This window comes from Pseudochaenichthys georgianus, chromosome 10, assembly GCF_902827115.2.
Source record: "Pseudochaenichthys georgianus chromosome 10, fPseGeo1.2, whole genome shotgun sequence".
In the NCBI taxonomy this organism is placed as follows: Eukaryota; Metazoa; Chordata; class Actinopteri; order Perciformes; family Channichthyidae; genus Pseudochaenichthys; species Pseudochaenichthys georgianus.
In genome coordinates this window covers 7,324,282-7,340,316 of record NC_047512.1, presented here as the reverse complement: position 1 = coordinate 7,340,316, position 16,035 = coordinate 7,324,282, and the positions used below count along the sequence as shown (strand labels likewise).

Here is a 16,035-nt window from a genome sequence, read left to right as displayed (position 1 = left end):
CAATAATAAAGAAACATTATAAACGTCTTTCTTTATGCATGTCAGTAGTTTGTCGAGGTTTGTTCTCCTTCAGCTGTTTGTACTTTAATGACTACTTCTGCCACTAACTTTCTAACTTCCATATACTAGGCTTGGTTGATCAGAAGCATCAAAGGACATATCGGTGCAAAGTAAAAGTCAAACCTTTTCGTCGTCGTCGGTGATTATACTTTGTATTCGTGTGATCGGACGCATTGTAGATTGGGGCATTAACCACTGCTTCCAAATGACAATAAAACATATCGCAGCTTCACACTGAAACGTATATAAATAGGGCTGACACACTCAAACGGCTTTGACCCTTATTCATAACACGCTGGCCACATGTTGTTATGGGGAGAACACAGAAGAGGTCTGGCTTTCTAGAAACTGTATATACAGTAAGCACATTTGTGATCCTATAAAAACAAAACTCAGCCATGGGTTCAGAAATACTGTGTGAAATCCAGAGGGAAACACTGTGCGATCCGCAGTTTAAAAGGCGACCAGTCGACTGTGGTTTGGAGTTGAAGGGCGGCAGCAGCAATCCTGTTATGACAGTAAGTGACGTGACGTGAGACTGCATTTAATGACGGAAGGTGTATTATAGCTCGAACTGTGTTTTCTGTTTCGTTTGGCGCTCGACTTTTGTTTTTCACTGACCCTGAGGAACAGTTTCAGTAATATTCAGGGAGTCGAAAACGAGTTTCATGTCTCAAACGGAACAGATATCTGTTGACAGGGCTAATTGTTAAGTGCGCGGTTGCTGATCTCGAGGCCAAATAACCACTTTTGGTTGTTCCACTGAAATGTGTATAACTTACGCAGAACCACAGAGTTGTTCTGTGCATTGACACCGCTGTCTGTTCATACTGTATCCATTGTGCACTGTTTCCGTGTGCTTTAGATGTTCTAATAATAGAATATAAACTACTTGGTAATTAAAGATTCCTCCTCCTTTGAGAAGGGGCCGGGCTTTGCAAAAAGGGAATTCCATGTTTCATTTTGAAGTTATTGGTCCAGTTCCAAGACCATCTAGCCTCCAATGATCAAAGGTCGAGTCAGAGAAAAGCCTAGCGGGAGGCTTATGCAAAATGTCGTCTCCTTATTGCGAATCGCCCGACACGTTGGAAACCATCGGCGCTCGTTTAAATGTCAATATACTCCGATGCAGTTTGGCTGTGCTTGGTCAAGTTTGAAGTATGTGGTTGAAAAAAGACCTTAGAAATAGAATTTGCAGGGTTTGGAAAGTTGCTTTGATTAAATTCCTCGACCACGGCTGATCTATCTCCGAGTCCGCAAGAACATTTCATATCTGAATATAGTCATGCACAATATAAAACCTTGGCACTTGGGAAACAGTGTCATAAAAGTATTTATTTGTTGCAATTTTCACACATTCAATACATACAGACCTGTACTTTTGAAAGAACATCCATAATATTCATCTGTTTGCAACTTATATCAATATTCCAATTACTTGTATACAGAGTATTCTGCAAAATGTCTATTTTATTTACTGGCACTATTATCTGTGTTATTATGTTGCACTGTTGGAGGAGCCTGTGCCCTAAGATTTGAATAGTCATAACTAAACTGTAGCTATGTACACATGACAATAAAAGCCTTGAACTGCATGATAACAGATTGTTGCATTTTTTTCTCAGTAAAAATCATTCTTGTTCAGAGAAGATAATAAGCAGTCGAAAGAGATCATGACGAGATGAAGGCACATACAACTTGAACTTCTGCAGTCATCCCTCGCTGCCCCCCCCCTCCCCCCCTTCCACCCTCAGTGCTGATCCATTATGTTAATGGTGATTACTGGGTCACACATCAACACTATGTTTCCACCTTTTTAAAAGCAGGCCAGACGTCCAAAGCCCCATGACGGAGCGCAGGGGGGACGTCTGGGTCTGTTGGAGGTAACTACCGGGGTGGAGGGGGGCTGATAGCATCGCCAGGAATTTAAACAAAAGTATTTTTTTCTCGCTCAAAGCCACCATCTTTCAGTCTGACGGTTACTGTAAACATCATTCCAGCACACAGCATTATAAGACATGCTACTCCACATTCCTTCAGCGCTTTTAAAAAGATGGAAAAATGTCTCAAATATTGTATGTTTACTGGTTGGGAGAACATTTAAAGTAGATTGTTTTTTTTAAGTGCTGAAACGTTGACAAAGCTACGTCTCAGGTTATCTCCAATCTTGACAAATGATGAGAATTTTATTTTTGGGGGATTTCACAGCTTTGATGCGGTGTATGGGGATATATATATATATAATCCCATTTTATTAAAGAGGCCCTATTCTGCTTTTTGGGGTTTCCCCTTTTCGCTAGTGTGTTATATAGGTTTTAGTGCATGTAAATGGTCTGCAAAGGCTAAAATCTTGAAGTTCAATTGGACTCCTTTGTTTATTTCCCATAACATAGTGACATCACCACGTAATAATCATACTTTTATTGGGTAGTGCTCCAACAGATTGTACGTAAGGGGCGAAACATCTTTAAGCTGTTGACCAATCACAACAGAACCGGCCAGCTAACCAATCAGAGCAGACTGGGCTCTGGTTTCAGACAGAGGGTGAAAAGAGAGGCTGCAGCACAGGCAGTATGAGAAAAATAAAGAGCTTTTTGAACATTAAAGCATAGACATGTCACAGGAGAGGCAAAAAACACAAATATGAACTCGAAACTGAGCAGAATAGGGCCCCTTTAATACATGTGTATCTTAGTTATTGACACTTAAAAGAAGGAGCACATACAAAGATACATTTTACTTTCTTGGCCCAATTATCTTGTATAATGTTATGATATTGAGGTTTTAAGAAAGCACAAACCGTGAACTCTTGTTGCCCTTCATGGTGATATACAAAGCCTTCAGAGATGTTGCAATAGAGCTTTCTCAATTTAAAAACATCTGACCTTAAAAGCAGTCCTCACACTTTGGGTTTGTATACAAAAATGCATACCTTGGCAGGATGGGGAGAAGGGAATGTACTCTATGTCCAACCAATGGATACCTGCAGCATTTCTCTTTAAGGAAGTCTGATAATCAACGTTCACATGGTTGAATTCCACCCTGAACCAGGCTTTCTCCATCGCAATAAAAACACATAAAATAGTTTTTAAAATATAGTCCTCATTTTATTAACAGAGGCCAAATAAAACTCATCACATTTTATTTACAAAGGGAGGCAATAAATATCTTAATAATAGTCATAAAATTATTTTTCGCTTACATTTGTTTAAAAAAAAAAAAAAAGATCATAAATGTGTCATGTTGTTAGTAGCAACTCGTACAAACACCTGCCCGGGAACAGGTGAATACACACTACAGGTGACTGGAGTTTGTCGTCAGTGAGAGGGAATGATTGAAGCACAGACTATTCCCCTTAATATTCCCACAATCTCGAGAAATCTGGGTTTCTGAGGAGAAGTCTTAATTGTCAAATGTGGAGTTAAAGGTGGGGTAGGTAATTTTGGAGACTCGAGTGCGCTAGAATTTGAAAATACAAAGCCGGAAAAAATCTGCCACTTCCTCACAGAGCCCCTCCTCCAACACACACGTGACCAATGAGGGCACGAGATAAGTTTGTGCCCCGATGGAAGGCTGACAGGCAGGTAGGCCATCCAGTTACTTTAGCCGGGCCGGCTCAGATGATTGGTCGTGCTTTTTACAGCGCCACGGCTTCCACAAAGCACTTAAGATATTCATTGCCATCGGGATGTTAAGAGCATTCCATGGAATATAACAAAGTGTATCTCGAGCCGGTTTCTCAAACTTACCCACCCCACCTTCAAGGAAGTAAAGGGCTACAGTCTTCCTGTCTGCAGATCACAAAACAAGCACGGGGATAAGCTTTCCTAAAAGTGTGTCGAGTGTGAAATGGAGCAAAGATGAGCTCACGGTCGAAAGATGACTTTGGAAGAGAAAAAACAGAAGAGCGTCTGAAAGGTTCTGGAGATTAACTGCGCACAGACAGTCAGACTAGGTGAAGATAAACAGAAGAACGAGGAGGTAGTGGACGTCTTCATCACCAGCCCCGACAAATATTAGCTCGCTCACACTCAAAGAATCATCCTTTTCTTTGAGGAAGAGCTGTTATGAAAGTGGGCGACAAGAGGGATTAGCATACCTAGTGATGAAGCTGGAAGACTTAGTGGAGTTATGAATCACATCAGCTGTAATATTTTTGTTTGTATTGTTTTCTTTTTAGCTGTTTAAACAAGACTAAAGCCACGGCTGGTGCCCGACTAGTCAAAGCATGTCGTGTATTAGCTGAATCACAGGAAACGTCAAGGGAATCTCACACACAGCATTCCTGGAGCCGCCAGTGGAGCTGAGGTTGAGAGACATATGGAAAAACAAAGCAGAGAAGGAGAGACCTGTGAAACATTGCACTCCGAGCTACACAGTTATCCCGGAGTCACCTGCGACCGCCACCTCTCTCCGGTTCGTCTCCATGGTGTCCGATTCCAGTGGAAAGTATGGGATCCGCTTTGTCAGGGGCAACACAAACAAAAAAAGGGGACAGGTATTCCAATAAATCTCTAGTTGGCTGATTTTTATAACATCGCGTAACAAAAAAAAAAAAAAGAAGAGAGAATGCACTGCCTTCAGTTCAAACGTGGCCGAGGAGGACGGCGACAGTTTCTCTCAGAGGTCCTTTAGTGTATCCAGTATAAATAACATGACAGACACGTTAGCACAATGACATCAACCCAGAAGAATCCAAGAGTTAGGAAATATTCAGTCATCCTGAAATACAAAAATAAAACATCTTTTTTTTTTTGTTCTTTTTGTCTGTCTTTCTTTTACAGAAGTGAAGTCTTTAAGGTGAAGACAAGAAGAAGCTTGAGATTTTTTCAGTTAAGTTCGTTTTTTTTTTTCTATTTCCCCCCCTTTGAGGAAAAGTAGTGCCGTCCTGTCCCATTGATTGGTCCCATCAGTTCCTCTTGGAGTTGGCTTTTAACCGCCGAGCCCTTCTTGTCCGCTTAGTAACTGGAGTGAAGCGAAACTCCTCCAGCGGGTCCAGCCTGCCCTTCGGCTGGCGCTTCATGAAGTGGACTTCCTGTTGCCTCTGCGTGGTCCGCGACCCTTTTTTGGGCCGCCCCTTCCTGTTGAAGCCGAGGTACCATCCTTTGTACTTGGCCGACACGAGGGCCGTGTAGTTGTTCTCCAGGAATTCCTCGACAAACACACACTCCTGCTTCCGTCCATCGGGCTACACAAAGAAGAAATAGGACATTAATTAAAGATCAACATCATGTGTGTGTTTGGGCTGTTTTTGATCGTGTTTTTTTCTTTCTTCGAAATGTTGGTGTAAGTTTAAAATGTTGGTTTTGTGTTGAAAACCTACATTTCATTGAATTTTAACACTTATTTTACATTAAAACGGTTCGCAAACTAAGAAATTAAAGGACAGCATTACATTTGAAATCTTACTTTCAGAAGTAGAAAACGACTTCCAATGAGTGAGGGGTAAAACTTAAGATGACTAGTGGCGTTTCCCGCACGCTTAACTCTCTGCTGCACTATTGTAGTTTTCACAGTCTTTTTAATAACTAATCTTTATGTCTCTTTCAGGTAACAGGCCTCATTGCAGTAGCTGTATCTTAGAGGAACAGTTTGGTTGTAATACAATCATGTACTTGCTTGCCGTGTGAGAAACAATTCTGCATGCTAAATATGCAGCAAGAGCCAGTTAGCTTAGCATAGCATTGATTGAAGATATGCAGCTTTATATTCATCAAAACTCTCTCTTTCAAAAACATGCTGGTGTGGAGTTTAAGTGTTTCAATTATACAAATGCTAAGTAGTGAGGAAAAGCTGGAGGGTTCTAATACTTTGCAAGGAGACATCTCAGAAGTCTTGTAAGTCTGCACAGACTTCTCTTTGGAAGAGAGCATTTCCACTGAAACCTGTTCTCTGAGACGTCTGTGGATTATCTGCCGATACAGAACAGCCCTCCAAGAAAACAGAGCGGCTGAAGCTTTTAAAGCAGGGTGGAAGTAAATATCTCATATCTGCTATCTGCGTGCCTTCATAGATATACGGGTACGTCAGAAAATATCTAACATTCGGGTGGAGAGACACTTTCAAAATCCTGATGCCCGTTTAAAATGTACAGTTTACACACATATCATTAAACAAGCTGAATAATGTACATGTCATGTTAACTGATTGTTAAAATGACCCTTTGCTGGTTTAAAGGAGGAAGTAAAGGAACATTCTTTAAACCAATGACGCCCAAGCAACAAAACAAAAAGCGCATGTTTCTAACAGATGACCGCGATGAGAGAGTGAAAGCGTGTGTGAATTATTGCAGACGCGGTGATGATGACAACTTGAGTTATTAATGCAGATAAATCACACGTGGGTCTTTTCCATATCGCAGCGTTGGTCAGAGTCACATGCAGTCATCCCGCGCCTGTGGCCACCTGGTGTGACTAAGTGATATAATTGCAATGGCATTCCTCCTAAGTGACCATTAGTCTCTCAATGCATTGTGGTGATTGCAGTCCATAATTGACTGATCGAGTGTCAAAGGAGCAGGCCGATTACGTAATGGAAGAAGGGCTGGGAGTTATCAAAGGGGTTTTGTTAGGGTGTACAGAAAGCGGATCTGAGGCTGCGTTCAATTCAGCGCGGATTAAGAGCTTCATTTAAGATATCCATTTAGACGTTAGGAAGTGGCGATTAAGTGAACATATCGATCATGTACTGGAGGGTCAGTGGGTCGAACACCAAGAGGTTCTTACCCTTCCGACTATTTTGCCCTTCTCGTTCATGCAGATGTAGTGTTCGCTCTCCTTTCCTTTAATTCGGATGTGGCTCCCGAAGGTTTCCGTCTCGACAACGAGGAGAGCTGCACAACAAAAGAAAAAGAACATTCTGTTAACAGCAAGTCTTTCCAGTCACATGCTTTAAGGATCCTGATTCCATATCTCATTTGTTTTTCACACTTATGGTGATTATTTGTAACACTCAATTTCTTGACAATAAGACCAGCAATGTATTTTATTTTAGTACCAGTCCTGCAAAGGAAGCGTGCAAACTGGACGCACCAAGTACCTCACTCAGAAAACTCACATATTTAGCATAAAACTGTTGTTTGGGTGTTAATATCACGGTAATATGCCGTGATTAAAGTGCCATAATATGTACCACAACAAAAGTTATAAACCAGTAATGTATTTGTACCGAGATCAATAGGACAACACAATTCTGCATTATCCAGGAACACGATGTTGGTCTGTTAAAAACACATATTGCGTGAGATTCTTTCCGTCAGTGAATGTGGGAAAATGTTCAATGGTTTAGACATTTTTTAAACAACAATGGACCAAAAAATGATGACTCTGCAGAGAAAACAGTTATCTTTAGGTGTGTCTTAACAATATACCACATATGCACCAAAACAAGAATGCCACTCCACCCTGACGCAGCAGTAATCCACTCTCGAGACGCATCCCGGCGGCTCTTTTATAACCCCCCCCCCCCCCACCCCACCCTGAATGTTAACCCCTGCGAGGTCACCTTTGTCTGCGCTCGCCCCTCGACCAGCAAAGAGATCGGCCAAACATTTGTGGAGCGGTTATGTGCCCCTCAGGATTAGGTTTCAAGTTCCCTTTAGTCTGTGCTCACTCAATCAAAAAGTTAAGATGATCCATTTGTTTAACACACAGGGCCATTCAGTAGCGCTCAAGGGAGCAGAGGAAGAATAGGCGAAAGGGGATGGGTCGGGCTCCAGGGCAGAAGTAACTCCCCCGCCTCCTCCTCCTCCTCCTCCCCCTCCTCACCCTTAAATACAACCTTGGGAGGAAAGTGGGAAACCTGTCTCAAAGGTGGAAGAAGTGATTCCCTCCTTTTGTTCGGAGAGATTCCCGTTAGTACGTCTTATTCGGGAGGTAGCGAGCAGCATGTGTTATCGCTGGAGGGAGCTTGGAGGAGCTGGACGAAGAAAGTCTTAAGTGAATGTTGCTTATAAAGATATTTCAGCTCTCTAAAAGTCCTTTGACAAGCGTTTGGCACTTAGTTGGTTTTGCACGGAGACCCAAAATTCAACCTCAGCAGAAACATCGACCGAGAACATCAGATAAAACAATATTTCCCTCCGTACTTTAAGATACGCTTTGTCTGTAAATTGAATCACTTCATTTTATCTCAGTTGGCTCAACAAGAAAAATATCTTTGAGAAAGAGCGGTCACTGTGAAGTTTTGTAAATGAACTCTTGACATTTCTTAAAAACAATTCTCAGGCCCAAGACTCCATTGGCAGCCATCGCCGGCACATTAAAGGGGAACAACATTTCAAGATCTGACAGAAATGTTCGAATAACTGCTCAATGTTTACCGTTAAATCCCACTCCCAGTGACTTCTTTCTCACCAGGGTTTCTTTCATGGGGCAACATAAACACGGAGGGTCCACGGGCGTGAATTACCCTCAGCATGGGGTCACCTGTCAGGAGAGTTGAAAGCTCCTGCTGTAATGCCACGTTGCAGCATCTATCAGTTTAACAGCCTTTAGGGAGAGCCACCCTGTGCTCAGAGTGGACACCAGGCATCATTTATGACACAAAAGGATTGTCCTAGTCTCTTAAAAATAATGAATATGCTACCAAGAAGAAGGATGGCTGCACTAATAAGGACTTAGAGGTTGTAATGCTCGGTAACGAAGCGATATATTCCTGGTTGTGGCCCTCAGATGTGAAGCTGCAGTGACTGAGAGAGGATCCTCTTGAGCGTTATTAGTGAGTGCAAAGGAGTTCACAGGTGCCAGGTACTGCAGCTGGATGGGGAGGAGGAAGAGGGGGAGGGGCGGAGGGCAGAATTGGCAAGGCCTCATGGGAAAAATTTGATCTGCTTCCACTCAAGCTCTAACAAGCAGTGAGGAAACTTCGCCTCGGCGCATCTGTGACTGAACACACTCACTCAGAGGCATTCAAGACCGGCAATTTCAGAGCAGTGAGTCAGCTGTTATGAGCTAAATATCTGCAGGAACGCACAACACAAGGCCTGACCTTCAATCTACTCATCTGCTGCTCTTGTTTTGATATGAAATAGTGAACAAGTGTGTTCAAAAGGCAGGCAAGGTATATTTGAGATTGGATGAACATGTTATATTCAGTCAAACTAAATCCTTCAAATGCCGTTTCTCAGTTTCGCTATATGCTTAATGTTCAAGTATTGTCATGTTTGCACTGATAGCTAATATCCAACATCAAATGTGACGATGACTATTGTGAACCATCTTGTAGTAAAGAAGATTAAAGATTTATATTTTTGCTTTCTCTTCATGTTTTAGGACTTCACTGATCTGGATCTGCTTCCTCATGAGAAACAATAAAATGTTCTGATGAATTAAGAGAACATTAAGTTCAATAATGCCATGACTGCATCCAAACCTCAATAGTTAAAACCTACAGTATGTTGCAGTTTTGGTCCACATTAGGGGTTCTGGCCAAAATAATTATCTTGTTGAACTATAAATCAATCAAGGTAAGAACAGACTTGCTCTGAATACCCAAACGCTGCGTTAAAAATCCATTGCAAAGTCAGCAATTTCATGTTTCCAGCGACCCCATACAGAAGTTGGCGTTTTCTTAGTGAGTTCTCCATCCACTTTCCCGAAGCTAAACACTGATCTCCATATGATGGCTGGATCAGCATCTGGCTGGTAGGTGTTGGAGGGTTCTCATCCTGCTGTAAAGAAACTAGCTAGCATGTCAGGTGAGATGCACAGGAGTTCTCCCATACCATACTTGCCCCCATCATCTCCGTTGGCGTTGACTTTCTTCCCGAGGATCTGCACGTGTTTCCCCGTGGTCCTGCTGTACAGCTGATAGATCCGGACCTGCTTCCGGCTCAGGTCGTCCGGGTTCCTCGTGTGGTTCTCGATGTAAATCCTGAAATCAGCAGTGGTCTGCTGGGATTCCTGAGAGAAAGACGGAAGAGGAAGAAGCATAGGAATAGGTGAAGACCGGCGGTTAGAGATCGTCACGGCACAGGTGTTGATAGTAATGTGTGCTTTTATAGGCCGTGTGGCAAAAATAATTGTGCTCCAGGCGCGAAAAACTCCAACCGGGAAATTGTGGCTGCGGCATTTGAGTGTTTCACTTCCTGCTTTCAGCTCGCACATTTTACATGCATTGCATTTACGAGCAGATAACTATGTACGAGATGTGTTAATGAAGTCACCGTTTGAGTACAAATCCCACAGAACAAGTGCAGAGCCTATAGTGCAGCCTTCTGCTTCAGATTGAGACAGCGGTATACTATGTGCCCCGGGCGATATTGAGAAACCTGTATTCCATTTCCACAAGCAAGCAAGCCACTAGCAATTATACACCTGAAGCATCCAGACCTGTTGCACTATCATCAAACAAATATCTGCCTGCAGGCCAAGTACGGTCCATAAATTAGGAAACGCAGCGGGCGGAAGACAAGACGGAGGGATGGCATGAGGCACCTCCAAAACAGGAGGACTTTCTGATTCTGCAAATTCACCTTTCAGAATTTAGTAGAAGGCTTTTTATGAGTCACCTAAGACCTGACATAAAAACCGAGGAAACCGCAGACTTCGACAGCTCGTCAGAAAAGCAAATGTGTCACCCAACATGTGGAAGAGGAAACGTATACTTTCAGAAGCCCAGGAATCTGTGTTCACGCCAAGATCCCATTTCCCCAGCTGTATGGTGTGGTAATTGCACAGTAATGGCTTTTTATGTGGCTGTTCTCAGGTGGCTAATTATATACACATTACATACCCCGAGTTCTTGTTATTCTAACTTTAGTAAATTAATGACATGTAGAAAACACGAGGGGAAATCGCGGGCTCGGAAGAAGATATCTTTAAGCTCGGACAGGAAAAATAAACGTTTGCAAATCAAATGGAGGCTACTAACATTAGCTCTTAAATCAGGTGACATATAACAATACTTTAAAGAACGATGTACAGAAAGGTGAGTTTTACACCGCACACGAAAAAGCAATGGTTTAACCTCCCAGAAAAGATAATTGGATGTTGAGTTTGGACACCAACTTTAAATGTCTTCTTAAGGACTTTGCCCTCCCATTTCTGAGCCACATTTGGACTTGGGGCTTTTTAAATAGTAAGGACTCGTTGCCTCATTATGACGTATTTGGTCTAGAAATGTGGACCTCAGAGGATTCAGCCCCAGAACTGGGACACAGCTCCTGTATCTTGACATTTCGGAAACACGCCCGTAATGTTACTTTTGGCAATGTAGAAAATGAGAGGCATGATATTAAAATGTATCGGCGACTAGTTTGTGATGTTAATAGTGACATCACACCTTAAATTGGGCCGACTTTACTTCATGCAATGGGATTTTTATTTGGGAAGCAATTTGTTTAGCCATGTATCTCTTATGGAAAATGATGTAAATAGACTTTTTTTTAAACTAACCCTAACTGGACTTTTTCTCTAGATCAGGTATATCTATCTGCATGAAACAACTGCTCAGCCATATGATATAATGTTCTCTTTAACATGTTTCTTACAAACTACTGCAGTCAACACCAAATTGCAGAGAGAAAATAATCAAGAAGCAGCACTTCCTAAAGATAACCCTGATAACATTTAGATTAGATCTGGGAACTGATAACCCAATGCAACCCATTCAATTCAAGACAAGGATTTGCCATGCTCAACTCAAAAGCAAAAGCTATTTGACTCATTCTGTCAAATGTATAGACAGAACTGCATTTACTGTACATTGGAACTTAATGGATGTTCAGTAAGTTCTGGAGACCAAGGAGCGGCGATGTCAATGGAGTTTTTCGTATAAATGTTGCACCCAACAGATAGTACTACTTTTATATTTGATGCTCTTAACATTCGGTGAGACTCCAGACAATGACTCATTTGAGAGCCGAGCAGTTAGCAGCAGTAGCCTCAACATCTGAACTAACAAAGAAAAAAGTAGCACCTCGAGGACTTTTCATTCAACCAAAAAAAAGATTCAAAGTAATCTTCACAAACCACTTGGATCCCTCGCTGTTACTAAAAAAAGATACAAAATCTCCCTCAGATTAGTGCAACCGCCTGGTGTCCATCCAGAACTGCACACACAAAAATGTGTTAAAAGGATTTCGAAAGACAAACATCGGCATCGTCTGTTGTCAACTTTCTCTCTGAATGAACCTCAAAGCTGACGAGCAAGAAAAAAAACCCTAACACAAAACAAACCGTGGCCTCTCTGGGCCGCTAAGGGATTTATCCCAAATCTCCCCGTCTCTAAACAAACATAAAGGTGTGTTTGGTAGACAGTTGCATTTCCATCAAGGGAAAGGCAAGCCTAAGCACATGGCTGAGGTGAACACTAGCGACAACAGCTTTTTTTTTTTTTTTTATCACGCTGTCTCCTTTCTTCAAAGACACAGCATGAAAACGGATATGGTTGAAACTTCAAAAGTCTGGCACTCATCTTCACCCAGGAAGCTTAGTTGTCGCATCCATCTAAGATACACCTTGCTATCTCTCAGGGTCACACACACACAGGAAAACACACAGTCTCACATGTTGGCAGTGCATTCAAAGTTTACTTCCAACTGTGGTTGCGTCTGTTGTCTTTCCTCGTGAAATCACAACCACGGCATGACACGTAGGAGCCATTAGCCGCAGAATGGGTCAACAACACGGAGAGGGAATGTGGAAGGGGGGCATTAAAGAACTGTTCCTGCATTTCTTCAGTTTGATCATTATCCTGAAAGCACTCAGGGAACCACAATGCATTTCCTTTGTTTGATAAATGCCTTTATCTAATCTGATTTCTTTCATAATCACATCAAACATGCAACATCCCATAACAAACATGGACTATTAATTATCAGTGCACCTCATTTGTCTGTAAGGTCATATTCTGAATGGGGTTCGTCCTCGCTTACATTTGAGGAGTGGTCAGTCGACACGCTTTGTTTGTGCCAGCTCTGTTGGAATAATCAGAGCCCTTAGACTTATATAACTTTTCTAGTTTTTAGGGTTCCAGGAATTCATATGTTGTTGATTCATTAAAACAAATCTGGATCAGACAATTGACTTTCAGGTTGGACCTGTTATTTTGTCAGAGAGCTACAGGCCCCCGACCGTGATGCCCTAAATGAAAAAAACCCTGTTGTCGGCGAGTAAAACACTAACATTGTGCAACCATGACATTTATTTATATAATTTACAAACAAACTTTCCCTCTAACAGGGTTGTATTGAATCAAAAGGTCAAAATGGCAGCTCTTAATATTGGTATTCTTTAGTTTCAGTGACTGAAATATAGCTAAGATAAAATGACTTTTAAAAATATATCAATAAGTTGCCAACTGTTGGATGCTTATTTAGAATAAAATATACCCCCGGAGTGAATAATGGTTAGAACCTTAACAACACTTTTAAAAAAAAACAAAAAAAAAAACGATCCTGTTTTAATATTTTAGATCAGAGGGAACTATTTGAAACATCAGCACGTGGAAAAATGATGATTCAACACGTCATAGCTATAAAGTGATCGGATAACTTTATGAGAGAAGGAGCGTGCTCTCTGCCTCTTATGAATCACTCCGCGCAATTAGGTGAGTGGATGCCTGCAAATCATTACTGTTCAAAGGGAGACGCGACTAATAAAAAACTAAAGCGCACAAGCAACCCATCTGTTCAAAGGACGAGTTAAACCCCAGGCATCAACAATATGTATTAAACATTTCTGTTGGAAAATACGAAAGCTACTAGTTTATTTCCAGGTTATAAAACTATCTTAAAATATTTTGTACAGGTATTTATAGCCTTTAGGAGATCAATCTTCAGACCAGTTTCCCTAATATCAAATGCGTTTTTCTTTTTCACTACGGGTTATATTATTTTAGCATTGGTTATTTTATGGGGATTATAATGGTAAAGTAGCTGTTATGATAATACTATTGCAGGGAACTGTTTTGTCCTTTTCCTTAAATGTATGCATGTTTTTTATATTATATCCCACCGGAAAAAAAGCTTAAGTGTCCTAGTTCTCTCGTTTTTTTAAATATCCTTGTTGATTTTATCCATTTATTTTTCGCATATCAAATGCTTTCCTTTTACAATTAGAAGCCGATTTTCTTCTCAAGATAATGTAATATGCAATTTGAAATCTGCCTTTTGTGCGACCACTTTAAAAATAACCTATCATCAGCATTTTTACTTTAAAAAGCAGCACAGTGACATGCAAACGCACACACACACACACAACAAAGGGAGTTGAACGAGGGAGTAAACATACCTGTAGCTGGAAATAGAGTACCAGAAAATGTAAACACCTATGTGGAGAGAGGGAGAGAAAAGGGAGGAGGGGAGTGAATCACACAGGCAATTACATGAAGAATACACGCAGCCTATCTGGATTAAAGCAATGCGCAAATATGAAGCTTTTAGCGACTTCTATTGGTAAGAATGCATGGTTTTATGTGAGAAAGGCACGCGGAGAAGTGGAACACTTACAGGTATATGAACCTCGAAGGCAGCACAGACATCTTGACTCGCAGAAATACACCTGAAATACACCTGCTTCCACAGATTTGGAAAGGTTGGCGAAATCGCCCCCCTCTCTCTTGCTTTCGCTCCCTGGCGCGTCCTTTACGCACACATCTCCGGGGGTAAGTAGGAGATTGAATCCCAGTGCAAGGATATATCACTGGAGAGCAGCAGCAACAGAGGCACGGAGTGCAACATTAGGTGTTTCCTTGTTGGGGTGAATTATCCAGTTTTTTTCTCAGCCCCGAAATCCCGGAACGTCTCCGTAAATCGGTGCCAAGCGTGGAAATGATTCACAAGTCAACCTCTCCAAAAATCCCCTTCGCTCATGAAAAAATATCCTTCGAGTTTTGCGCACCTATAGCCAAGTTTCCCCACAATCCAAATCCTACTCCAGAAATCACAGGCTCCTCAACTCCGTCCGTACCTGCGGGGGCTTTCTACACCTTGCATGTTTCATTTTATTCTACCAAGTGCTACGCTGGGAAAAAAAGTTAAAGTGGTGATAATAAAACGCCCTTCCACCACTCGCTAAAAGTGGGCAAACAAACTTATCCAGGCATAACAAAGTTATGTTTTTCAAAAAGAAAAGCAGAGTGGAAATCGCAGTCCCTGGAGAGGTTTGGGGGCTGGTGATGGCGCAGCAGTGCCTGTCAGTGGTGTTTGTGCGTCTGCGGCTTGAGATTTGGGCACAGAGAGGCTTTTTTGTTGTTGGTGGGAGGAAACATGTCAGCGGTTTGCACCTGATAGGGTAATCCTGGAGAGACCATCAGCCTGGAGAGGGTTTGTTCCTCTCGGTGGGCAAAGCGATGCGCAGTGCTCTTTGGTTTGGTTGCGTTTAGATTTTTTAAATTAATAAAATGTGTTTTCCTTTAGTCAGGTTGGATTTTGTTGTTGTTGTTGTGTTCGGCTATGGACAAAGACCACCTGATAAGAGATGGCGTTTGACGATATCCACTTTCTTTTCTAAATTATATAAGTTTCATTTTCATTTTTGCGTCAAACCATATGTTCAGGTTATATTATTTAACCCCTTTATGACTTAAATAATAATAAATATCAACAGGTATCGTAATTTTCTTCATTACATTGTCATGGTGGGTGTAGAATAAACAGCGGCTGCGTGACAACCACAGAAACTGCTCCTCTCAGTCGGGGTTTTAAAGCTCTACTGCTGGTTTGTGGATTGGCCTCGGCTCCTCCAGACAGCATTCAAATGCAGGTTGTTGTCGACCTCGATTTTTTCAATAATGTGCTATAACTTATCCCGCATTTAAATGAAAGAGAGGTGTGAATCTGTTTACGAGCTGGCAGCAGTAAAGCGAGCCCACATCCCCGCTGCCATCAAAAAAACAGAAAACCTTTGTGGTTCGCCTTTATTGTCCCATTAAAACTGGATCCTCGGCATTCCGGCCCCATTGATATTCAAAATGAATCTAAATGATTACATACAAACTTCCCATGTTGGGGATTTCAAAGGGCCTCCTGCC

At 41.8% G+C, this 16,035-nt stretch overlaps 1 protein-coding gene across 1 annotated transcript; it reads right to left on the bottom strand.

Annotated features, from left to right (window-relative positions):
* Window positions 1-2,408: 2,408 nt before the first annotated feature.
* fgf24 (fibroblast growth factor 24) lies at window positions 2,409-15,191 on the bottom strand. Its single transcript, XM_034092341.2, has 5 exons — window positions 14,513-15,191; window positions 14,295-14,331; window positions 9,785-9,962; window positions 6,786-6,892; window positions 2,409-5,248 (listed from the first exon to the last, which is right to left on the bottom strand). Exons 1-5 carry the CDS (start codon window positions 14,542-14,544, stop codon window positions 4,970-4,972), a joined length of 633 nt encoding a protein of 210 aa, XP_033948232.1. The 5' UTR covers window positions 14,545-15,191; the 3' UTR covers window positions 2,409-4,969.
* Between the last annotated feature and the right edge of the window lie 844 nt (window positions 15,192-16,035).

What these genes read in the sequence shown, in the direction of transcription:
- fgf24 (XM_034092341.2), bottom strand. Translation starts at nt 14,544, where the DNA reads ATGTCTGTGCTGCCTTCGAGGTTCATATACCT. An exon ending in AGATGATGGGGGCAAGTATG is followed by an intron (nt 6,893 to 9,784) that starts GTATGGGAGAAC and finishes TTTGTTGTGCAG; the next exon opens with CTCTCCTCGTTGTCGAGACG. An exon ending in AGGGCAAAATAGTCGGAAGG is followed by an intron (nt 5,249 to 6,785) that starts GTAAGAACCTCT and finishes TTCTTTGTGTAG; the next exon opens with CCCGATGGACGGAAGCAGGA.